The 24,480-nt window shown below is 37.7% G+C and overlaps 4 protein-coding genes across 6 annotated transcripts; 2 read left to right on the top strand and 2 right to left on the bottom strand.

Moving 5' to 3' along the window:
- Window positions 1-1,931: 1,931 nt before the first annotated feature.
- Window positions 1,932-8,910, top strand: nherf4b (NHERF family PDZ scaffold protein 4b). Its single transcript, XM_062988947.1, has 10 exons — window positions 1,932-1,945; window positions 2,231-2,292; window positions 2,896-3,107; window positions 3,255-3,459; window positions 5,058-5,194; window positions 6,248-6,452; window positions 7,095-7,291; window positions 7,688-7,927; window positions 8,215-8,439; window positions 8,681-8,910. Exons 1-10 carry the CDS (start codon window positions 1,932-1,934, stop codon window positions 8,723-8,725), a joined length of 1,542 nt encoding a protein of 513 aa, XP_062845017.1. The 3' UTR covers window positions 8,726-8,910.
- A 1,440-nt stretch (window positions 8,911-10,350) lies between these two features.
- On the top strand, window positions 10,351-11,989 carry atp5l (ATP synthase, H+ transporting, mitochondrial F0 complex, subunit g). The gene is made up of 3 exons (XM_062989107.1): window positions 10,351-10,484; window positions 10,985-11,145; window positions 11,790-11,989. Exons 1-3 carry the CDS (start codon window positions 10,433-10,435, stop codon window positions 11,886-11,888), a joined length of 312 nt encoding a protein of 103 aa, XP_062845177.1. The 5' UTR covers window positions 10,351-10,432; the 3' UTR covers window positions 11,889-11,989.
- A 256-nt stretch (window positions 11,990-12,245) lies between these two features.
- Window positions 12,246-14,450, bottom strand: ift22 (intraflagellar transport 22 homolog (Chlamydomonas)). 2 transcript variants are annotated; one of them, XM_062989105.1, is made up of 5 exons: window positions 14,197-14,450; window positions 13,390-13,472; window positions 13,225-13,305; window positions 12,638-12,840; window positions 12,246-12,530 (listed from the first exon to the last, which is right to left on the bottom strand). In XM_062989105.1, the coding sequence occupies exons 1-5, from the start codon at window positions 14,233-14,235 to the stop codon at window positions 12,382-12,384; spliced, it is 555 nt and encodes a 184-aa protein (XP_062845175.1). In that variant the 5' UTR covers window positions 14,236-14,450; the 3' UTR covers window positions 12,246-12,381. The 2 variants fall into 2 exon arrangements, with proteins under 2 accessions (XP_062845175.1, XP_062845176.1); XM_062989106.1 differs by lacking the exon at window positions 14,197-14,450 and having other exon boundaries at window positions 13,395-13,472.
- Window positions 14,451-17,390: 2,940 nt separating this feature from the next.
- ftr82 (finTRIM family, member 82) lies at window positions 17,391-23,450 on the bottom strand. Of its 2 annotated transcripts, XM_062989102.1 has the most exons (8): window positions 23,329-23,450; window positions 22,574-23,218; window positions 20,966-21,061; window positions 20,350-20,583; window positions 19,573-19,732; window positions 19,032-19,091; window positions 18,857-18,925; window positions 17,391-18,296 (listed from the first exon to the last, which is right to left on the bottom strand). In XM_062989102.1, the coding sequence occupies exons 2-8, from the start codon at window positions 23,177-23,179 to the stop codon at window positions 17,776-17,778; spliced, it is 1,746 nt and encodes a 581-aa protein (XP_062845172.1). In that variant the 5' UTR covers window positions 23,180-23,218; window positions 23,329-23,450; the 3' UTR covers window positions 17,391-17,775. The 2 variants fall into 2 exon arrangements, with proteins under 2 accessions (XP_062845172.1, XP_062845173.1); XM_062989103.1 differs by lacking the exon at window positions 23,329-23,450 and having other exon boundaries at window positions 22,574-23,309.
- Between the last annotated feature and the right edge of the window lie 1,030 nt (window positions 23,451-24,480).

The raw sequence follows: 24,480 nt of genomic DNA, 5'->3' as shown, positions 1-24,480 counted from the left end.
GGAGACTGAGGTAGAGTTAAGTCTGTGGTTTAAAAAATCCAGTGACTGTGTTAAATTGTATATTTTGTCATTCTCTGTATGGAGTCATTTGTACCCTAGATTTTAGAGTAGACCATTTCAAAAGCCTGCTTAAGTAAATGTAGCACATTCTTAAAGAATTACCCTTATTACAACTGATGGCCCCTTTTTGTTGATGGACGGGCTTAAGAGCTGCTCAAAAATTGTTCTTAGCTACAGAAAATCTATAGTCAGTAACTCAATAACTACTAGGTGCTTTTCTACATGGTAGGTATACCTAATAAACTGGCAACCCAGTGTGAGCATGCATGTAGGAAACATTAAGCCAAGTCAAAAATGGCACAGAGAAAAAGCATTCAAGATCAAGATTAACTATTAAATGGAGCTTTGTTCCGGGTGTAGCACTAAAAGAGGAGGTGCTCTTACTGAACACATACACACACACATTTCAGCTATCATGTGAATTCAGGTAATAATGGTGCTCTTCTAACCTCTTCTCATTTCTGTTTAGAGTCTTTTCTGTTTCATAGTAATTATTGTGTTACTTATTGTAATACAGTTCTCTGTAGCATTAATATCGACTTGCTGATTCAATTTCGTACATATCCTGATAAAATATTCATAGGATAGACTACTTTTTTCCTCTTTATCTGAAAGCATCAGCATGATGTTCCTACACTGTTATGACTTTTGTTAGACAACAGCTTCCGAGAGATTATGCTGATAATGTCATTTATACTGTATGTCAGACAAATTAATGATCTGAGTTCTTGGAAGTCCTATTCTCAGTTAGGTGCCACAGTTAGCTGGAATCCAGCCTGTAATTTATTTACTATTACTCCATATTGGCCCACATGCTATGTTTTAAGTTTTTTGGGGGAAGTAAACATAACCATTTCTAACAACACTAAATCATATCTGGTTAACTTAGCTCTGCGGAACATTCAGTCTATTCCTCATGCTCTGAGAGTACATTTAATAGTATAAAGATGCCACTTTGATGTCCACTCTCACTCTCTCTTTAATGAATAGAGCCTTTGTTTGAGAACTTGCAAATGCATATTTCTCATCAGGTACTCCACATGATTGTTTTCCCATGTTGATCTTGTCAGTCTGTTACATTTAGGCAACATTTTGTTTTTAGTCGCGCTTGCATTCTGTAGTGATGAAGCAGAATCTTGTTTGCAAATAAAGTTTTCTATGTATTGGTCAGTTAATAACCTTATCCTCAACAAAAACTATAAGTTGTGAGTAATGACCCTTAGAAACTTTCCCTGGTTTATATGGGTCTTGGAAAAGTCTTCACGTTAGCTTTGGTGTAGTTTTGTGATTTTAATTTGTTAAAATCTGTAACAAACATGCAAAAACAAATGCATAAAAAAGTTCAGCAATTAATAGTAAATATGCAAAAAGGAAACAAAAATTGTGTAAGGTTCTACATTATTGGTTCTACATTAATCACCAAAAATCAAGGTCTCGCAAACAAAGTTAGTATTGCCAAGGCTGACACAACCAGTTTTTACTTTTAGGGGGGCAATTACTTTTTCACACAGGTGATAGAATTTCTTAAATCTTCAATACATTTCCTAAATCAATAGAATGATTATATAAACACTACAATTTGTATTTATACGTGTTGTCTTTTACTTATTATTTTAAACTTTTACATTTTCTAATGGGTAGTTTCTAAAGTAGTTTCTGACTGAAATGCTGCCATTTACTGTTATTGTTTGTTTTTCCTTGTTAAATTATTCGTTTTATGTTGCCCCATCTTACAAAAACTAATTACAAAGTAAATTCATAAGCTCTTCAGTAGCTATAGGGCATGGTTCAGAACACTTTGCAAAGAATAATCAGCCTATATGTATCAGCCTGATTTTATTATTATCTTTATTTCAGTATTAAAAGAGGCCATGGAACTGACTGAGTAAGTTGTGATTCGTCTTGTTCTTGCCTATCTTCAGTTTGTGTAAGACCTACATTTTAATTAATGTGAGACTTTGAACCTCAAGACATTTGCACGCATGAGCACAAAGACACATTGATATGACTTACTGCATATCTAATCAACAGCCTCCCTGTCTGAGAAAAATTGATAATGACCAAACGTTTATGGTTTTATGAAACCAATTTGTATCCCATTGGTTATTAGTATGAAGACTGTGATCATGTTTCAGATAAATGACTTTTTCTTTTAATGTGCACTAAACAGATTTGTCTTTAATGCTAAGGAGGGAATAGATAATCTAGCCATGGTCGTTGCTGAAGATACAGGTATGGAAACTTTAAGCATGTCTTTGTTTCTCACTGGTTATGTTTTATTATTTTTTTTTAAATGTTTTAAATGAGCTCTGTATGCAATCCATAATTTTACATACAGTGGGTTAGATGGATTTTGTGCACTTTATTGTGTTTTAGATTTAGCCATTTTTACCCAAAAAAGTACACTTAAACACTCATAATGATGGAGTAAAAACATATTTAAAATTCAAAACATGACGTTTTAGTATCCAGACCTATTTTTGAATACTTTGTATACGCCGTTTTGGCAGCAGTGCCAGCTGCAATACTTTAAGTATATGTCTGTAAAAGCTTTGCATATCTGGGTTTGAGCAGTTTATCCCACTGTTCACGGCAGATCCTCTTAATCTCCATCAGACTGAATGGCGATTGTCTGTGAAATGCCATGTTTAGGTTTTTTATACAGACTCCAGTTAAGTTCTAGATACATATCCAGAAGAATTAAAGCATACAGGACGCCCCTGACCACAGTTTGGAGTGTCACAGCAAAAAGTCTGAATACTTTTACAAAAATGCTCTGTATGTAATTTAACAATATTGTATATTTATCACATTTGCAAATATTTCTATATGCAGAGATTACCTCTTGTCCCACACCTAGGGTGTGTATGCTGAAGAGAGAGGACAGGGAGACTTTTGGCTTCCATTTACGTGTGGAGAAAGGACGACCAGGTCATGTGATCAGAAAGGTGGAATTGGGTGGTGTGGCTGAAAGGAGTGGGCTTAGGGATGGGGATCGTCTCCTGGAGGTCAATGAACACTTTGTGGATGATCTTGAGCACATGGAGGTAAGAGCCCATAAAACCTGCAGCCAGCAGAAACATTAAAACTATATAATCCCTTCCACAATTATTGGTACCCCAAAATTTCAAGGACAAAAAAATTATTAAGTGATATAAAACAGCTCTGTCATTCATACTTTTTCTCGTTTCCAGGTTGCCCGCAGGATCCAGATGAGTGGGCCTCAGCTGTGCCTTCTTGTCCTGAGCAGTGAAGAGTATGAACAGGCTGTGGCTCAGGGCTGGAACCTGAAGGAAGTGTGCAGAGCTCAGCGTGGAGAGGACTGGAGACCTCCTCGTCTATGCCATATCATTAAAGACCCTGCGGCTGGCCTGGGTCTCAGCATCTTGCCGGTGGAGGGTGAGATTTCTATTAGTGGCCATATGTAATGTATACGGTAAGAGGAAAACATACACTATATGGCCAAAAGTATGTGGACACACTTCACTTTATATAGGATAAAAGGAGGGCCAGTGATAGCTCAATGGTTAAGGTACTGGACTAGTAAACAGAAGGTTGCCGGTTCAAGCCCCGCCACCACCAAGTTGCCACTGTTGGGTCCCTGAGCAAGGCCCTTAACCCTCAATTGCTCATTGTGTTCCACTCACTGTGTAAGTCGCTTTGGATAAAAAAGCGTCTGCTAAATGCTGAAAATGTAAATGTAAAAGTTGTAAAGGCTGTTCGTGGCTCCATCAGTGAGCAGAAATTGGCACAGTCATAAAGCTTTGAAAAGTTTGGTGTGAAGGATATTCAGTAGCTCGCACAAAGCCCTGACCTCATCCACATCAAACACCTCTGGGATAAACCAGAGCATTAATTGTAATCCAATCCTTCACTTCCAACTAATTTTCTTTTAACAAAATGGGCTCCTCAGACATGAGACAACCCAGACAAAAATGGGTTTCCTCAGACATACTGTATATAAAATCTTGTGCTAAGCCTTCCAAGAAAAATTTACGATGTATTGCTGTAACTTTATAATAATGCTCATGGATTTGGAATGGGGTGGCCAACAAGCTTATGGTCAGGTGTGCCACATACTGTGGAATCTTGAAAGGTCACTACCAACCGTGGTCTTTCAAAGTTTCACAGGGTCTATGTAGTTTCAAATCATATAGACTTGTGTATCTTTTTGTACCCGGTCGAGGGAATGAGAACTGAAAATAGTAAAATGTCAAGACGAGGTCATGAGAATGAAAGGGAGCAGATGCAGACAAGGAAGTGTGCATATAGAGACAGACATATGTAGATCAGCAAAAATGTGTGTCAGGTAATCTACAGTTTATTAGTAAACCTAAAAGATGACCATACAAGGAGCTGAGACTGATAGAGCTAGAATCAGAAAGATGGTTACAGGGAAGGGTGGAGAGGAAGTATAAGTACCTGAGTCCGATCTCAGATCTGGGCCTTTTCTTATTGCTCAGATAGCTGACTGTGACAGGGAAAAGGTCCCTGGCTGGGTTTATCCTGTTCGATCTTCTTACTATCTTTGTAATAAATACTTGTGTTTGAACTCACTAATCGAGTTGCTCGTTTCTTTCATAACAGAACTCAACAAATCTTTCGGCCATATAGAGTTTATTAAACTCTTATTAAATTGTTTGTTATTTGATATAGTTACAGTGCATATAACTTAAATTACACAAGTCAGTACCAAGTCTAAATGCATGGTAAACGATGTAGCATCACCTGGTGAATTTATGTGATACAACAATGTGGATATTTTGCTTTATGTTCCATTCTGAGGGTAGAATAATGCTTATTGTCTTATAATAACTACACCAATGTTGTCAGAAAGATTATTTTTATCATTAGCATGTTAAGTTAGCACTTGTAATAAACACTGACTATGCATAAAGTCTACATGCGACATGCTAAACTATTTAGCTAACAGTGTTTATGTGTTTACATCCCTGTACTGTACATTGACGTGTTTATGCTGTGTGCGCCCTCTGTAGGTGAGAAAGGAAAGTTCACCATGAGTCCAGCATGTGGTGGATCTGCTGAGAAGGCAGGAATAGATAAAGGAGACCGACTGGTCTGGATAAACGGTGCCATGGCTGGTGAACTCACAAACTCAGCTTTTAGCAAGATGGTGTGTATTTACTACTGCTTATTTAAAGGTCCAAGCACGAAATGATGCTAATTACAGGCTACAAAATACAATACATTCAATTACAGAGCTACACTGGTGTTAAAAAGTAACTGACCCATTTCTGAAGGTCCAGTACTGAATATTTTATACAGTAAATGATTACAGCTAATTAAACTAACCATATTACGCAAATAATACTTGAGTAAGAACATTTTATAAATCTTTTTTTTTTTTTTTAGAAATAAATGTATTCAACATCCAAATTACCCTTGTAAAAATGTAATCACCTACTTGATTATTCTACTTTATTATCCATTTTAGCAGATTAAACACAGCTAGGCTTGTAATGTTGTAAGTTTAACTTTACCAACAAGCAGGTACATTAAAGTACAATATCTACAGAAACAGTAACACAATGTAAGCCGTCTCCACCAAACCACAATGAGAATATCTCCAAACAAAGAAAAGTTGGAACACAGTAGGTGGCCAGAATTGGGCAGCCAGCTAAAATGTTTTTCAAGGGCTCAATGACAGTTCATCCATGAAGTCACAAAAGAGCCAAGTCATGTTTAGATAAACAGAAGAACTGTGTCTAGATGGTCAGCAAAGCAAGAAGAAACCCACTGTGGTTGGTTTATACCAGTTTTATAGAAAAGAGTGGGCTAAAATTCCTCTACAGTGATTTAGCATTAGTTGCAGTACCTGCTACTGTATTTGGTAACACCTGTTTCTGAAGGTGTTGTATAACATTTTATCCTTAAATAAATGACATTTGTTTGCACTGTGTGTGTATTTCAAAATCTGTTTGTGTACTGGTATGTTTTATTTAATACCTTAAAATCATAAGTATAACAGGATTTATTAGAGGGAATCAGAAAGAGGCGATTACTTTTTTAAACCACTGTATATGCAAGAGACTTAAAAAGTAGCATAGGGCGGTTCTAGCAATTTCATTTGTTTTTAAATTCATTTTTCTTATATAATGAATAATACATGCCATTAAACATCAGAACAAAGCCAAGAAGTACCTACACATGTATCATCATCACCTAGGTGAAGAAATGCAGTGATCACATGACCGTACTGGTGATAGACAGCAAGAGTGAGAAGACCTATGCTCGTAGAAAGATGACCATCCTGCCCACCATGGCTGATGCCCAGAGTCTGCCACAAAGGCCTAGAAGAGTGCACCTGGTGCAAGGGCCAGATGGCTATGGCTTCCTGCTCAGGCAGGAAACCACTTCAGCAGGACGTAAAGGTAGGACACAAACAATCAAGCATGCACTGGGGTTGAGCTTGTTGATCCCAATCTCTGAGATTGATTTTGCTTCTAAATTAAAAGTTGCCAAATTAATAAAGATAAATTAAAATTAGAGTGAGAGGAGAGGTTTAGTGTAATTATTAATTCCATATGCCTGTCTGTGTGGAAATTTCACATAGTGCAGTTCAGATAGAGGTGAATTCAGAGAGTCGTGGAAATATAGTAAATATAGTATTAAAGATGCTAGAAGTGAAAATGGAATCTACTAATCATGTAAGAAGGAGGGGGTATTTAGGATCATTTGCAGGTTTCTGCTCTATCCATCACGCTTTACAGGTTTTTGGTGCATTGACTATATTGTCTTAGCTTTCTACAAAACATCCCAGAATCAGACTTTTTTGGATAACAGCAAGTGGATTTTTTTTATCTTTGTTTTGTTGTTCTATAAGCTAGGGCACTCGGGTGGCACAGATGTTTAGAGATTGATTTTGCCATTACACACTGGTTAGGGTTTTTTCTACTCTTTCATTGCACATTGTGCTCTTGGTATAACCATAGCATATACCCACTCCACTGGATTTCCAAATGTTCTAAATGTCATCTGTTTGTAGCATTTTATAAGTTTGTATTTGTGTCTAGTCCACATGGTGCGGGAGGTGGATGCAGGCAGTCCAGCAGATAAAGCAGGGATTAAGGATGGGGAGCTCCTGCTGGAGGTGAATGGAGAATCTATTGATCATCTGAGTCACAAATATGTTGTAAACAGAATTAAAGACAGTGGACAACAAGTCAGTTTCACCTCTATAACTCTCCATGGCCAAGACTTCTATACTAAGGTGTGTATGTGAAAAACACAAAAGACTTTTGTCTTTTTTACGTGTAATCTTTATTACGTGAGCAGTTTTGTATCATCTATAGTTGCAAGAATATTTTTTAGGAAGTATGCTTTTTGGCCAAAAGTATGTGGACACTCACTTGAATGATTAAAGAATGTGTTAGAGTTAAGACATAAAAACATTTTGTTTGTTAATAGGTTAACACATTTTCAGTGTATGTTTAGTTCAGATTAGACCATACTGTATGAATAACTTTTCATTAAGTAAGAATTCATCTTGTCCATGTTTACCTGATGAACCTGCTACTAATAAATCAAAGCAAATGTAAAAGCTACATTAATATAGCATGTAATTATGTGTTTTGGATACCTAAATTTATTTCTTTAATTTTTTTAGCTAGGCCTGTCTCCTTTGCTATTCTGTGAGGATTGTTCTCCTGGAAATGAGCAACAGAAAAATCTTAGTTCTCAAGAGCAAAGTCCATCACCACTGAAGCATTCAGTTGTCTCAGCTGAAGCCAAAGAGGAACTGGAGGTCAAGCCCACACCAAAATTGTGTGTGATACAGAGGGGCCCTGTGGGATTCGGCTTCCATTTGGGTTTCATTCAACAGAAACCTGGCACCTTCATCAGTCAGGTACAGAGCAGTTTTAAACCCAACAGCTTTTCTGTCAGTAACACATACAGTGTACTGTACATAGCTTTTGTTCATATTTACACATACAAAGTCATTATAAATGTTAATTAAGAATGGATATATGATGTGGAAAAATATACTTCTATAATGTATACTTATTCATTTGCTGTTTGCTATTGTACTACTAGTGTGAGTATGAGTGTGGCCAAAACAAAGAAAATCCACTAATTTGAAGAGGTGCTGTATTTTACATTGTATATGTTTTCTTTTGTCCTTATAATGTGCAGGTAACACCTGGAGGCCCAGCAGAGAGTTCTGGTCTATTGCAAGATGATGTATTGTTGGAGGTAAATGGACAGAATGTAGAGGAAATGTATTTAGAAGATGTGATTTTACTCGCAAAGAAAGGAGGAGACTCGCTGTCTTTACTGTTGATAGACGAACCAGGTTATGAGTGGATGAAAAAGAATGGCATGCCTATCACAGCTAAAAATCAAAGCAGGGCATGTGAGGTATGATATGCAGACATTTGAGAAAACACCCATTCATGCACACATATTTATTATCAAACTTATTTACCTTATAAAATTCAGGTAATGAAGTGTTAAGGGCCTTGCTTAAGGACCCGGCAGTGGCTGTCGTGCATTGGTGGGACTTGAAGCATAGACCCTCTGATTACTGTACCTAAAATGCTGAGCTACCGCTGCCCTTTACCTATGTTTATTAAACAGGAAATAGCTTTATTTTTTGTAGGTAGAAAACAATGAGAGTTCATCTCCCCCAGAGCCAACTCTCTAATCTCTGAAGATTTGTGAAGTGCATTCGTATCCATTGAAAAACAATGCTGAGAAATCATCTAACATCACTGCACCAGACTGTGCTCAGACGGTGGATTTAGCTCACTGTTGTTTTGCCAAAGAAAACTTGATTCTTAAGACTTATTGTCTTGCTGTACTGAATTCCACTTGTATGTAATACAAATAAATGACAAAAGGCTTACTGTTGTTGAATTTCCTTTGGTAAGTAATGTTACCTCAGATGAGTGACAGCATTATGCATTAACCTACCGACATATTACTTTTGTCAAAATGTATGTATTTATTTATTTATTTAGTAACTGCTTTATTCTGATCAGAGTCATGAAAGGTCCAGAGCCTACCTGGAATCACTAAGTGCATGGCAAGAAAACATTCAAACCATCCAACAGCAACACACATTTACTTACTAATTCACACTTTCCCCAGGAATCAGATTTATTGCTTATGAGAGGTGGGAGGAAACCCACTCAGACATGATAAGAATATACTAAACTTCTCACAGACAGTGACTAGGTTTGAACCTTAATCTCTAGGACCCCAGGTTTGTGGGCCTTTACACATAAATAATAAAACATAAATAATAAAAACATAAATAATCACAAGCACAAGGCACAAGGCACAACAGGTAGTAAAAGTGCAGCAAAGCTCCAGGGTCCTGTCCAGATGTAGAAAACGCAGCAAGAATTAAAGAAGAAGAAAAACAATTGTAATTAAGTATTGACAGTAGAAAAAAAATGTAAATAAAACAGACCTCAATCATTTGCAAATCAGTTTCACACACATTTAAAGTACAAAGACAAGATATTTGAAGTTCTGCTGGTGATGCCACAAAGTGGGTTACAGCTCAACCGAATAGAGGTGGGTTATAAAAACAGGTGGGTTTTTGAATAGAAGTGGATTATAAATAGAGGTGGGGTATAAAAACAGGTGGGTTACAAATAGAGGTGGATTATAAATAGGGGTGGGGTATGAAAACAGGTGGATTACAAATAGAGGTGGAATATGAATAGAGGTGGGTTACGAAAAGAGGTGCGTTTTATCAGAACTAAATAGAGGTGGGTTATATAAAAACTGAAAACAGGTGCGTTTTATCAGAACTAAATAGAGGTGGGTTACGTAAACACCAAAAACAGGCAGCGGTGTAATATAACGAAGTAATAAAATATGCCGGACGCATTTTAGGTCCAAAAAAGAGCAAAGAAGACGTATGGTCAACCTACTAAAATGTACTTGAGTACAACAAAATAGTATTTACTACCATTGTGTACTGTACAGTTTAGGCTAAGTTATGTTTTTCTCCTGTTTTGTTTTTTGGCGTTCTGATAATAAAAGGCTCCCTACTAAGTGCACTACGTAGTAAACAAGCTGTGGTTTGGGATACAGCGTTTGTATTGTAGGCTAATATAACGCTGACCGCCTTTTCTCTAGCGCTCATTCAGGTAGAAAAATAATTTTCTACATCGACTTTTTGTCAGAATAACATAGCTATATGACGTATATAAAATAATATATTAATATATGTAATAATAAGTAAAATCTGTTTGCACGTTTGTTTTGTAGTTCAGTAGGCGAATTCAGGCACGTACGTAGTCTCCTCCTTATAGAGGTCCTTGTGTAGGTGACATTCATCTGAAGGGGACCGGCTGTGGTGAAGCAGGAGCTGCACAGAATCTACAGACTAGGAACCATGGCACAGGCGGTACAGAAACTGGTTGCTAAAGTGCCAGGTTTGGTTGGCGGTAAGACTCGTTGGGTTTCATCTAATGAGAAATAGCGACTGTTATTCAGTCAGTTAGCGGTTGTGCTTGTTGAATACCGATGGCGCTTCGTCTGTTCGTTAGCTAACTGGTTAGCATTGTAATGCTAACTATATAACTAACTAGCAGTAATACACTAATGTACAAGAATAAAGTTGCATTGTTAGTGATTTTTTGCATTTTAAGCCCCGGTTTGCCTAAGGTAGACCTGTCAAAGCTAAAGTGCCCAATATTCACCTGCTAGTTTTAACAGTATTCCATACAGTCCAAACAGCTAATCTTTAAAACTAATTTCCTGTGTTGTTTGTTTTGTTGACATAATTCATACTTTGTAAACGTAATAAAGAATGTCACTCTTGTAATATTTGTGACCTTATAAGTTAACCACACATTCTGTCATGTATACCAACTGTTTACTTGTAAAGTCAATTTCTTCCTAATGCATATGTTTTAATATGAATAACTTTCTTTTTATTTTAAAGCTGCTGTGAGCTTCTCAAAACCCCGGCTATCAACCTTCTGGTACTATGCCCGTGTGGAGCTGGTGCCACCTTCCCCTGCTGAGGTCTCCAAGGCAGTGGCTGGAGTGTCCGACCTTGTAAAGGCTTTCCAGGCAGGACGCCTGGGTCAGACCACAGTCAGGGTGAGCATGCTTGATCCAAAAATGATTAGCAGTGGTACTTGCTAATAACATTAAAACATTAGGACCATCCATCCAATGTGACCCTTTGAGACATAGACTCATCTAAGAAAGTCTTGTGAATTTTTTTTTACCCTGGACATTACTAGCAGGTCCTTCAACTTTTGTATGTTGTGAGGCAGATCGTCCAGTGGAGCATCCTGTGTAACAATGTACACGTGCCAGGCTGTCTACATGAGTTTAAAGAAAACAAAATTCATCAGAACATTCTGCCGTATCTTTTCTTACGGCACAATGTGCACTTGTATATAACAGCTCAAAATACTGCATATCAGTAAGAATCTGTTTCTCTTCCGTGTTTCTTATTATTTAGATGCATTTTTCGGCATCTAAATAAAGTTTAAATGTGTTTTGGTCTTGATTCATCTACTATTGCTTTTTCTCTCATTCAAAGAAAATACTAGGAATCAAGGAATGGAATAGTGGAACAAATACAGAAACATTTATGTAGGACAGCCACTGTTGGACCCTCAGCCTTCTGCTTGAACTATGTGCTGGCAACATTTTAATAGTCTTTACCAAAGTAAAACAAAGTGTCATGTCACTGTTTTGTTTAACAATTAAGCAATTCCTTTTTTCTTTTACAGGACGCTCTGAGGAACGGCCTGGTCGCCACAGAAGTTCTGATGTGGTTTTACATTGGCGAGATCATTGGAAAAGGTGGCTTTGTGGGATATGATGTGTAAATGTGGACTGTCCTTGTTGCTTGTTTTCCTAAGCCCTTTGTTTCCGGTCTGAACTTTTTGGAATGCAGGAAGTAAATAAATATGTATTGTTAAACTAAAAAGTCTTGATTGCCTTTGCACACACAAGTGATTGGCAATGAATTAATTTCACTGAAATTCAAAGAAATAGGTTTATGCAAGGCCAGTATTATTTGGCTTTTTCAGGGCTGTTAAATCCTTGCTGATTGGTCAGAATAGCTACATTATGTTAATGTAGCTGTATAGATTGTGCATAGATTTAAATCTGGATGTCAGCGGTGGTGGGCTAGCATAATAGACTGCTACAATATCTAAACCCACAATAAACTGTATACAATGAGTGTTTTAATCATTTATTCATAGAAAAAGAGTAATAGGTACTATTAATATATAATTACTTGTTCTTATATAGGAATGTTCAAATTATATACACATGAATACCGAGGGTAGGACTTGAATATAAAAATGTATGCTATTATGCTATGATGGACATCTCCTCCCGCTCTCTGCTTTCTGACAAGCTTTGCACAACATTTCCCAAATATCTACGAAACTCCTGACGAACCTCCTCAGGGTCTTCCTCCAGATTGGAATGAATAAGAGGCAGTCTGTTCAGTTGAGGAGCTGAGGACAAAAATTACAGAGAAGTTCAACATTTCAGTGGCCGGCCTTGTTTGTATTCTCTTTTTAGCTAGATGTAATGATCAATATTTATGGTTCAACTGTCATACCTAACTGAGGGTGAGAATTATCAGCTCCACTTCCAGGCTTGTGGTGTGCTATGAGCAGACACTGTCCAGCCTGTAGACCTTGTGAGGAGATAAAAGTGGAGTGCCAGGTCTCTACTTCCTTAAGATGACTTGGAACATCTGGGTTAAATACAATTACAACTCCATTGGAGTCTTTCATCAGAGCAGGCCAGCAGGCTTCAAACCTTTACCAAAAATATTAACAAGTGATAAAAGTTAATCCTTAAAATAACTGTCCAAAGAAAGTCATTCATTACAATTACTTGCAGATCCCTTGCAACTTTAATGGGCCATAAAATAGAGAATATAATTAAATAAGGGTGTTGACTATCAGTTACCCTCATCAAGCTATTAGAAAAACAGCTTCATGCTTAACATTTACCCACCACCTTTGTCCATCCAGCCCTCAGTACTGCAAAATAATATTACACAAATGTGTTAGTAAAATGGTGTTGTAGTTTCAAGACATTTTAACCTGGTTGTTAGATCTCTCCCATTTCTAGTTAGAGATTAGGCTAATTAACCAAAAGAATATTTACACTAACCTTTTTATACACTGAGAAACTCACCTGAAATCTCCAGCACAATCCCACAGTTCTACTTCACATGCAGCATCTTTGGCCCCATTTTGTGACTCAAACTCCAGTATCCTTACAAACACATTTATGACCAAACATATCAATAAAAAATTTATTGTTTACTGTTCAAACTGTACAACTTTGTAAGGAGTTTACCTTACTCCCTGTGTTGGGCTGTAATCTGTCCCAATTGTCTCCACAGTGTCGGAAAGAAAATTAGCCAGAGCAGTCTTGCCACACTGTAAACAATTTGATAATGTTATACATATTATAAGAGATTAATTGATTGATTTTTTTTTCCAATTGGCTAACATAAGGTCAACTGTAACGTTGTGAAGTAGAATTAATCTTGAACTGTTTTGATGGTAAAAGAGTGGGCTGTGCCATTCTGATACACGGAGTACTCTGGACCAAGGGGGAGTTAAGCACCATGGGAATTTATTCACAATCAGTTGAAAAAGGAAGCATGAACTTCACAAGTGAGTAGTTTCACTGGCAGCAGTTTTGCCATCCCATGTGGCTGTTTTAATAATTTGGACTGGACCTTTTTTTTTTTCCCAAGGGGATATTTCATGACAATTAACCAAATGTTTGTGTAGCTACAGTTTACAATGGAATACAGTTCCAGTAATACAATGCTATTGTGCCACCAATTTCGGCAAACTATTTCTTGACCCCATCCATCACCTTTGGAACAAACATGGCATATCAGTCACAGCACCTTTCCAGTAGACTGGATCATTCCAAGCTCACATTCTGAGCTTTAGTCTAAGAAGTATCTCAATAGGGTAAGTTTTTGTATTTATGTATTTAATAGCTAAAGTGAAGATGCTATTATGTAAAAGTGTGGCATGACTGATAATATAAATTTTTCTTTACTTTTGGAATTTACCAGGGCGCACACAAACACATTGTTTAATACGCGCAATTTAATAAGTAAATAAAAAACGAAACTTTACTCACCTCACTGGGTCCAATTATAAGTATTTTCGCTTTTAACATATTTTAACGTTAATCAGACGCCGAACTGACTTGTCAACAAACTTAGCTAACTGAATTAGCTAAGGGCAGCTAGCTAAATTAGCCGCTATAAATTTTTTTTTTTTTTTTAAAGCAATATGTTTGCTTATCATTTCTTTAAAGATACACCAATAATGTATTACCTACTAAATATAGTAAGTATACAATACATAATGTCAATAAATTTATGTGAACACGGCGATATCTAGATAACTGAATGGACCTTCGGCTAATATAAACAAACCCGTTGCCAGGGCGCTACAGCGTCAGCTCAGTGTAGCGGTAGCTCAGCGTAGTAATGGCTACATTTCAGGGCTGTATCCCAAATAGCTTTATATTCCCTATTCCCTAAAAGTGCTTTTTCTGTTATACTCGCGTTTTAGACTAGATTATGTAGGGAGTTGGGTTCTGGGCATTGTGTGATTACAAGAATGTGCAAAATAATTTACATTATGCTTTCAAGCGTGTCCATTGCATGGCAAAGCTTACTCACTAGTGCACTATATAGTAAACACTGTGTGGTTTGTAAGACTTAGGAGCTGACTTGAAGCATTAACCAGGGAAGTGTTTTTGTATTTGTATGAGTTTTCTGCATATATACATACAGAAACCTACATTATCAATTTAATGGTGTAGTATGTTAGACATTGTCATTTAAAATTATTGCATAGCCTCCCAATTTCACCTTACTATATGTATGACTGTATAGTTTGTAATTTCTCTGTGTTAAAAGAATAAAAGAAGCTGGTGAAAATTGGCACCAGTGTCCACAGTCAAGCAAGCTGAAGACTGCTACTGGCATAGACGATTATATGCAAAGTCAAATATGCTTGTAACTGTTTAAGTTTTTCCTCCCCACTTTGGTAAGATGCTCCTTTTTTAATTTATGGATTTGTGTTTGAACAAAGAACAGCTGAAGAAAACACGGAAATCCCAAAGCTGGTATACATGTTCCTTACAAGTGCATGTAAATTTCATGTGTTTAACTATATGTTAAAAAAGTATAGCTTAAACCATGGAATTGAATACTTGTCAGGACCACTCACACTTGTGCTTCACATTAATGACATTGTGTTTTAATGATTTTCGAGTGCAGGCCACACCTTTAACTGTAGTAAATGAAGAGTGTTTATGTGACTGTAAAGGGAAGGGAGGGGAACTGAGAATGTTGGGCTGGAGTTCATGGTGGCTTCCTTTTTGTGCTGGGGAGCCAAACCGCCCACCCCTTTTTATTTATTTATTTGGGAAAACAAAAACTTAAAGTGCTGTGGAGGAAATTGGGAGGAGGGGGGTGCAAGGAATTATCAAGAAAGATTATGATTGGTAAATATATAGGCAGTCAATTAGGAGTGTCCTTTCTGCTAAACATAACATATTACATAACTCCATTAACTGAAAAAACTTTATTTATTTGAGTATAAATACTTTTCTGTGGCATTTAAAAAATTTATTACTTTCCTATCTTGTTTCGAGTGGATTTTTTCCTCAGATTTTCTTTTAACTATCTGTTAACTATCTGTCAAAGGCTGGTGTACAGTGTACATATGCTATTTCTGATATTCATACACTGTGTTTAGTTTAGGATTATTATTGTAAATGTAAACTATAATAGCTTTTAGTCAACTAAAATGAACCACTTTGGTACTTAATCACAGATTTTTGTTTTAGAAAAACAGGTCCTTATACTAGTTTGCATTACTTAATATTCTGCCACACAAAAGTTGTTTTAGACTAATGATAAAGAAGCTAAAGCGAAGCAGACACTCACTTAGAAAGCTAAATGCAGCAAAAACAAATGATACACAGTGAACAATGGGCAATGAAGTGCATCACAATCATCTTTGTTCCTACACCATGCAAACCTTAAATAATTCACGAGAAAAACTGTACACAAGCATTTAATCAAATCATCAGTAATCAGATGAAACTAAACAGAAGTCTTTGGCAATAATTAGCTTGTCATGTTTATAGAAAGGAGGGTTGTTCTTAGATCCCAAAAACAGCAAACACAGAGGGAATTTTAACTCAGGACTGATTTCTAAAAAAAGTAGTGAAAAAAAAAGCTTGTATTTCTGAATACTTTCTTTTCTCTGTTAAATGTCTTTCTTTTTTAAACATCCCATCCAAATCCAAGTGAATTAATATAAAGTGCCCCCCTCTTCTTTCCATTTTAAAGTTGCAAGGTGTGCCCATTTCGTCTAAAGAGAATTCCTAAGGTCGGGCATTAATGTTGGATGAGAACAGACTCTGCAGCCAGCATTTCATTACATCCCAAAGGTGTTCAGTGGGGTTAAGGTCAGGGCTCTGTGCAGGCCAGTCAAGTTCCTCCACACAAAACTCATCATGTCTTATGGCACTCCCATTGTGCACAGCAGCACAGTCACACAAGAGTAGAACTGTTGCCACATAGTTGGAAGCATATAATTAATTTTTTAAAATGATGATTACATGAAACAATACAGTATACATTATACAAATACAGTCATATAGTCACCCACAGCATGCCCATTATAAATTCTGCTGCACATATAAATATCACTCTTTATTCAGAATCTTGGTTAATCAGGGCTGCTGTTTGTCCCCAGAGCCAAAATCATAAAACTAAAACTATTAATAAATAAAAAAGGTAAAATAATATTTATTACACGCATTGGCTGATTAATGAACTGAGATATTTAGCAGCTGTGGGAATCATCCAGTAAACACCATTATACTCGGAAGGTTTGTCATCCTGGAACTGGTTTTGTGAAATGCAAAAGGAAGGGCTTGGGAGCATGTTTCCTTCCTAAACTTCATGCATGCAGCTGTGAGTGCAGGAACAGCCAGTGGCAAACAGCCAGATCTAGTTTTGTCTGTATTTGCTGTTCTTGCTAATAGTATAATGGCTTCTACAGTATAATAACCTCTACATTCACAAGTGGATTGGAAAATATGGAAAGTGAAAAATTTGCAAGGGGGTGGTAATATAAACCTGACACACAAATTGAGAATCTGACTGCCACCAGAACACAGATCTGCCATGAATTAAAAACTGCTGGAATATGTAGGGGACAGTGTGGACAGTAACCGTTTGACTTCGGATGTATCTGATGTTGCAGTTGACTGGCTGAGAGCTTTTAAAAAAATACAAGGACGCATTTTAAAAGTTAGTAAAAACTTTAATTGAAATATCATTGTTGATGAATCATAGCTTCTTATGACAAAAATGACAATGATACTTGGTGGCTGAAGAAATACAAGGTTTAGTATTTAAAACAATATTTACAACAAAAAGGTACATGGGGTGTCAGACTAGTGTTTTTGTTCACTACTGGTATTTGTGACTGTGAATTTTAAGTAATTATTTATTCGCAAAGCAACCGCAATGGCTTTATTGATAACTAAAAATGACATAAAACATAAGATACTGTGTATAAAAGTCTCAAATAGTGAAAAACTAAAAATATTCTCTCCTTCATGCTGGATTAAAAAAAAAAAAATTTTTTTTAAGAGAAAACAAATCTCCTTAAATCTTTAAAGTGTTCATTTCAGTTGGCAGATCTTAACCGAAGTTCCAACTCCAAACCCGGCATACAGAGGCTCGTCGAAGGTGGTCTCAAAGCGATGAAGGCAGGTCATGGTCTCACCGATGCTGTAGAAGGACAGCAGCCCTGCGCTGTGGTCTAGGTACACCCCTATTCTCGGAGAGTGAGGCGCGTTAATGGTTTTGTCCACCCGGTCATGCCAGGCGGAATAGCCCGAATCAGAACACAGGAGACTCCAGGATTTATCGTTGTACCCCAGCAGACAGAGGGAACCCTTGCCCTTGCGGCTTATGCCTCGGTAGGCCACTCCGACAGAGAATTCTCCGTTCCATTCGATCTCCCAGTAGAAGCGGCCACCAGACAGAGCCTCGCGACACAGGACCTGGGCGAAGCTATCGAAACGCTCAGGGCTGTCAGAGTAGGCCTGTGGATTGCGGGTTCGAGTTACCTTCCGGTTACCTTCGGATAAGTAGAGCTCTTTGTAGGCCGAGTTGGGGTCGAGTCGGAGCTGACAGAAATCTGTGGGTACGAATGAAAAAGATTAGTTATCTCTTATAGATTTCTATGGGTTTTAACTTTGAAAATCCATCTTTTTTATGTATTATGTATTTTAAAAATACATAAAAATTGTGGCGAAAACAATGGCACAGCTGACTTGGTGGGTGCTGTGATGCAAATTGAGTTTGAGACAGTAGTTAGCTTAGTAGTTAATGGATAAATGAAAAATTGGAACAATTAGAAATTTACTAAAATGTCACAAATATCCTGAAAAATATTTATCCCAGTTAAAAATGTGTATATTAATAAAGTGAAAACTTTTTTGTTATGGTGCATAAGGCCGTAAGTAGATTTTTGGTTGGTGTTATTTATGTACACAGGCCTGCTGTTTCTCATTGAGTAGCTAACACAGATTTATAAACATTTTATCCCATAAAAACAACAAAAATGCCCTTCTATATGCTTCCTGTTGGAAGAAAGCATGAATGAAAATATGCCAAACATATGGTATATTATTCAAGACAAAATACACTTATATACTTAAGTACACTTATAGTAGAGCTTCAACAAAATATACTTACATTTCAGGAATTCTGACCTGCTTCTGGGTTGTGAAGGAGGAGCGCTGTCTACTGCAAGAACATCTTTGACTAAAAAATAAATAAATGACATTAAGTTTTATTAATAGCTTTTAAATCCATACAGTGACATATAGCAGCTTTAAATAATGCTAATATGATTATTCTGATGCGTTACCTCGGCTGCTTTTCTCCCGGACAGAACGATTCTCCAGGGTGTAAACAGGCACTTCGTTCACTGTAAAGCACAAGCAAAACACACATTTGTAAACCATTTAATTTGCTTGTAAAACTCATTAGTGTCCAGAGCTGCCCAAACAGCACCTTTGTGTCAACATATAACATCTTCCTGGAATAGAAAAGGATGTTTATAAAATGCTAGCTTCACCCGTAACAGTTCAGTTTGTGTACCACAAAACGGTCACCATTCAAAGTACTATTTACTTTTTCCTTTGTTAACAGGATCACATGATCCCTCGCCTTGGCTCATGTCAGTTCACGGTCATGTGCCACGTGGATTATGAGTTTGCTCATACCTCAGACCACGTGCTTGTTAAATTTCAGATTAGACCATTTAGAGTTAGGTCAGAGAAGTTGCAATAGATCTAACATTTCTAACTGGTTATAAGTTACCAATAAAAAGTACAGTTTTGTTCTTAAAAAATATAAAAATGTTTAGCAGTGAGCACTGAATTTACTAGGGAGACGTGTGTTCAGACCTGATTTTGAGATCTTCACGAGTTCCTCTCTGCCCAGTTCTTCGAGTCTCTCTTTGATTTCAGCTACAGCTTTCCTGGCGGCACTGAATGAAAAATCCGGGTTCAGAGATACTTTGGGAATGAAGCCATCATCAGTCGGGGTGCAGAGATAGTTGAAATTCTGTTTGAAAATACAAAAACAAGTTCTTTGTTAAAAACTATTACGATAACTGCATGATAGATTTTCCTATTGACAGTACAGTCAGTGATTGAGTTGTATTTAATGCATTACTAAATCTATTATTATTATTATTTTGTCTAAAGATTGTGATGCAAAAAGCAGTTGTAATGGCAGAGACTGTTTTAGTCCAAGCTTTCTTACTGGACTAGCTGGAAGTTCAACAGCACAGCTGGCAGTGTCATAAGGGGGAAAAGCCAGACGTGGAATCACTTTCTTGCTACTGCAACAATGACTTGTGCTGTCTGATCATCATTTAGTTAAAATCATTAGGTCCAGTAACATCTTAAAATGGTTTAAAAGCCAGCAAATGTAAAGCAATTTTACAGGACCACTTGCACCCTATGGCATGGTATTTGTGTGGTATTTCCATATAACTTCACCATACATACTGCTAAAATGATTAAAAAGTGGTTTCTTTACCAGAGATAAATTTGACTAGTAAGGTTGCAAATGCAGAGAACTTAAAACTAACAGTGTATATTGCGTCAGAATGTGTTTTGATTAGCAAATTTAGTAGTGGAATGCTGTTTAATAGAATCTAACCAGTGGGTTCGTACCTGTAAGAAATGGATGTGGTCCTCAGTGCTGTAAAGTTGCTTCAGTCCCGTCTCTTTCTTCTTGAGCTCCTCAATCTCCTGTTCAAGGCGCTCCATCAGCCCTTCGGCCTGGCTGAACGCAGCCTTCTCGTTAATGTTTATGAGCTTGGTGACTTCTGCCCTCATTCTCTCAATGGAAGTGATCATCTCGTCGAACATCTTTTTGCTCTCAACCATGGCCCTTTGAGCCGAGCTCTAAAAAATCGAACAAATACACGTATTCACTGGCTAATCTCTTCAGTTTAGACTACACAATAATTTTTTGCTTCAGTGTTCATATTTTTTTTTACCTGACCTTCAGCTTCACTAGACCAAACGGTACAATGTGTCAACAACTGGTTTCATTTTTATCAGACAAAAGGACGACTATAGAAAAGTCTCAAGGTTTATTTGTGTTCCCTCACATAAGGAAGTTATAGAGTTACTAAAGAGATAAGGGTTCTCCCCTGGGTCACTGCTGCTCATAGCTAGATAATACGGCCTTTGGCCTTTATAAGCTGGTCTGATTATGTTACAGGTTTCTTTTGATAAACTAGAACTAGCTATTTTGGAAAGAAGCATTGAAACCATGACCTACCTTTAATGAATCGACGGCCGTCTTGAGTTCCTCCAGTTCTTTGGTCCTCATCTGGCATTTTTGTTTAATCTCAGCTTGGGACACTCCAAGAAGTTTCTGTCAAGGAACGACACAAAAGACCATTTGATTATTATTTACATTGTGCTCTGAGAAGAACTGGGTACTCAAATTATTTACATATCTTACTGTATGCCAAATATTAAGCTGGTTCAAGCTACATTTATCACGCTTCATGTTTTGAAAACCTTAACAAGTACTTACTACTTACTAATTGAATCTATTATTAAGTGTTTTTAATAGCAGATATCGTATGTGGGCCTCCATCTCGAGAAACAGTAAAAAAAGAAAAGAGCGCAGGAATGCCAACCACGCCGGGAATGTGAAACCAGTCTGGCCTGCCTTTTGGAGAGGCATTTCAAGGTGCACATGCCCTGGCCCCTTGAAGAATGAAGAAGGGGCTTTGGTGCAGCATTTCATCGACACCACGGGACCATTCTTTAAGATAAGCTTAAAGGAATGTGGAGAATCTGGGGAGGGGGTGAGTAAAGGGAGTGTGTGGTGAGAGAAAAAACAGGGGGTCTTAAATCTGTGATAAGGTCCTTCTGATCTCAGCAGAATAAACAAACCGTCCCCTGTGAGCGCCTGCTGGTTCCCGTTCTGGCACAGGATCAGACGGTTTAGCAGAACGGTCCAGCGCTGACTTTGATTGCCAGGTTTTGATAGAGTTAAAATTAAATTAAAGTAAAATATTTCTGAACAAACAACGATGATGGCTGTCTTGTAACTGTCCTGGAAAGTGAGAACTTTTGAAGGGTAGATTTTGGTGGTTATTCCACTTTCCCACAGGTACTCTCTAAAGCAAATCTCGGTGTCATTATACAGGCCAGTTGTAATGGCTCAATACAGTGGGGTATTTTAATAAGAGACGGGCCTAAGGACAGCTCTGAGGGGGGCAGCCATCTGTATATTATCTCAGTCCTCCAGGTTTAGCAGAAGGTCTCTCTTTCTGTTTCTCTGACTGATAACAGAAAAGTTTAGGGGGGTGGTCAAGGCATAAACTCTTGTTCGACTTCCCCAAATGAACATGCCTTATTCTGAAGGATTGGCCTCTCCCTAGACCACAAGCCTAGACCATCCCATTTCCAGTCAGCTCCCTCATGTTTAAAAAAAAAACACAAAAACTATTCTTCTTTGAGCAATCTGTTTCCTGAGCAAAGCCCACTCAGTCACCTTTGGCTAACTTGCTGTAGAGACACTCCCTGTGTGGTTGACCGCCAGGGTGTGATAAGTTTATCTGGCTGTGACTTTTATTCCAATAGTATGAAAACTGTGGTCTCTCGAGGTTTCACAATAATCTACTCTAAAGTTGACACGTTTTTTTATTTGCCTGCCAGTTATTCCTGACTAACTTGTTTCATGAACACTGAACTAGTTTGACTGAAAGCAAATTGTGAAAAAAAGAGTAAGAATGGTTTAACAGATTCTGATAGACATCCACCTCCTCACATATTAGGTCACACCTTAGTAATTACTATTGTCACTTTTCTGTACCAGTATCTGTCACAATCACAGTATCACTTAAAAGAGCAGTTTTAAAGCATTCCTCACCTGTTTTTCACCTCTTTCTGCCTCAGCCGAGACAATATCATGACCCCTGTGTTCGCTGACAGTACAGATGGCACAGATACACATCTGGTCGGTGCGGCAGAACAGCTCCAGACTCTTCTGGTGCTGTGGGCAGATCTTTCTATCCAAGTTCCCTAGTTCGTCTACCAGCTTGTGCCTCTTGAATGTGGCCGATTCATAGTGCGGCTTCAGGTGCTTCTCGCAGTACGAAGCCAGGCAGTTCAGGCACGACTTCACCGCCTTTAACTTTTTGCCCAAGCAGAAGTCACACGGGACGTCCGAGGGGCCGGCATAGCTCCCATTGCTCGGAGGCACCAGGTTAAGGTTCAGGCCAGTCTTCTTAATCTTCTCAGCGACCTTGCTGAGTGTCGCGTTCGGCCTGAGCACTGGTCTTTGGGTAAAAGTGATCCTGCACTGGGGGCAGATGTAGATCCCAGTGTAGTCTGCTTCATTCCAGTAGCCACTGATACAGTCCATGCAAAAGCTGTGCCCACAGGGTATAGCCACCGGGTCTCTCAGGAGACTCGTACAAAGGTGGCAGCTGAAGTAATCCGGGGACATGGGTTCAGCCATGTTTACCTCACCCATGTACAGACAAGTGAAAGCAAAATGGGTCCAAACACCTGCCTAGAAAAACAGGGAGCGTCCAGGTAAATGAGAAGCACACACAGAAACAGACACAAATCTTGGAAGTTTGCAATCTGTGGAGCTGTGAAGCCAGCTGGAGACAGACTTACTTGTATTGCCGAATTCCACAAGTTATTGATTGAAAGCAGGCAGATCCCTCCCCTTCCTTCACAGAGAGAGACAGAGAGAGAGAGAGAGGGCGTGAGACAGAGAGAAAATGAGACAGCACTGCCTGGTTGAGAGAAACGAGTCAAAGCAGGACTGGTGGAGCTTTTAAAGAGACCGAGAGAAAGTACAAGAGTGTAAGAGGGTGGAGTGAAAGAAAATAGGGCAGGGCTATTGAGAATGAGTGAATTGTAATCCAGAGGGGATCAAGATGAAACTCGGTATTCTTTAATAAAGACACTGATAGTTGTGCAGTATGTTAGCTGGTTTATACTATATTTAGAACTAATATATAAGTCAAATGTTATTTTTAAATAATGTATAATATTAAATTCATTGATTTCAAATGTTTTCTTGTGAATACATTTGTTGTGTGTTTAAAACAACCATACTCTATAAAAGTTCATACACTATGTATAATTGCTAACTATAATAGCTAATTTAAATCAATTTTAATAAAAAAACATAATAACAATACGAATTGCACACTACTTTTCATGAATGTAGTAAATGTTATTATTATGCAAAACATACAAAGAATTGCAAAGAAATCCTTTACTGAAGATTTGAGGTTAAAGAAGGATTTAAAGGCATGTCTAAGGTCATGTGTTTGATCCCCATCTTGATTATGTAAACTATAGTTTATTTTTCTTAAACATTTCTTAAAACCTTTTCTATCAGCTTTCTATGAAGATTTTAGCTGGTGGATTAATCAGAATCAGAATCAGATTTATTGGCCAAATATGTGGATACACGCAAATAATTTGGTTCCAAGTGATGGTATCTCTCTAGTATAAATCCAGTATACAAGCAATGTACAAGTTGCAGACAATGCACAAGAACATTAAACATGAAACACAAAAATATACTATAAAACTATATACAGGCAATGTATAGAAAATGTAAGGACGTGTGTATGTACAGTATTCAGTGACCAATGTATGTACATATAAGCAGAGGTACACATATATTTAACATACCGATGGCAATATACAGTAATATACAGATAATGTAAGCTAGCAGCGTGTGGAATACTTTAATGTTATTTTAATGTTTAATGTTGCAAGGTTGCTCTAGGTGAGAATAAGCCAATGTTT

Source organism: Trichomycterus rosablanca, chromosome 26 (assembly GCF_030014385.1).
Source record: "Trichomycterus rosablanca isolate fTriRos1 chromosome 26, fTriRos1.hap1, whole genome shotgun sequence".
In the NCBI taxonomy this organism is placed as follows: domain Eukaryota; kingdom Metazoa; phylum Chordata; class Actinopteri; order Siluriformes; family Trichomycteridae; genus Trichomycterus; species Trichomycterus rosablanca.
Note: the sequence above shows the minus strand (reverse complement) of the source record. Positions and strands in the feature narration are given on the sequence as shown.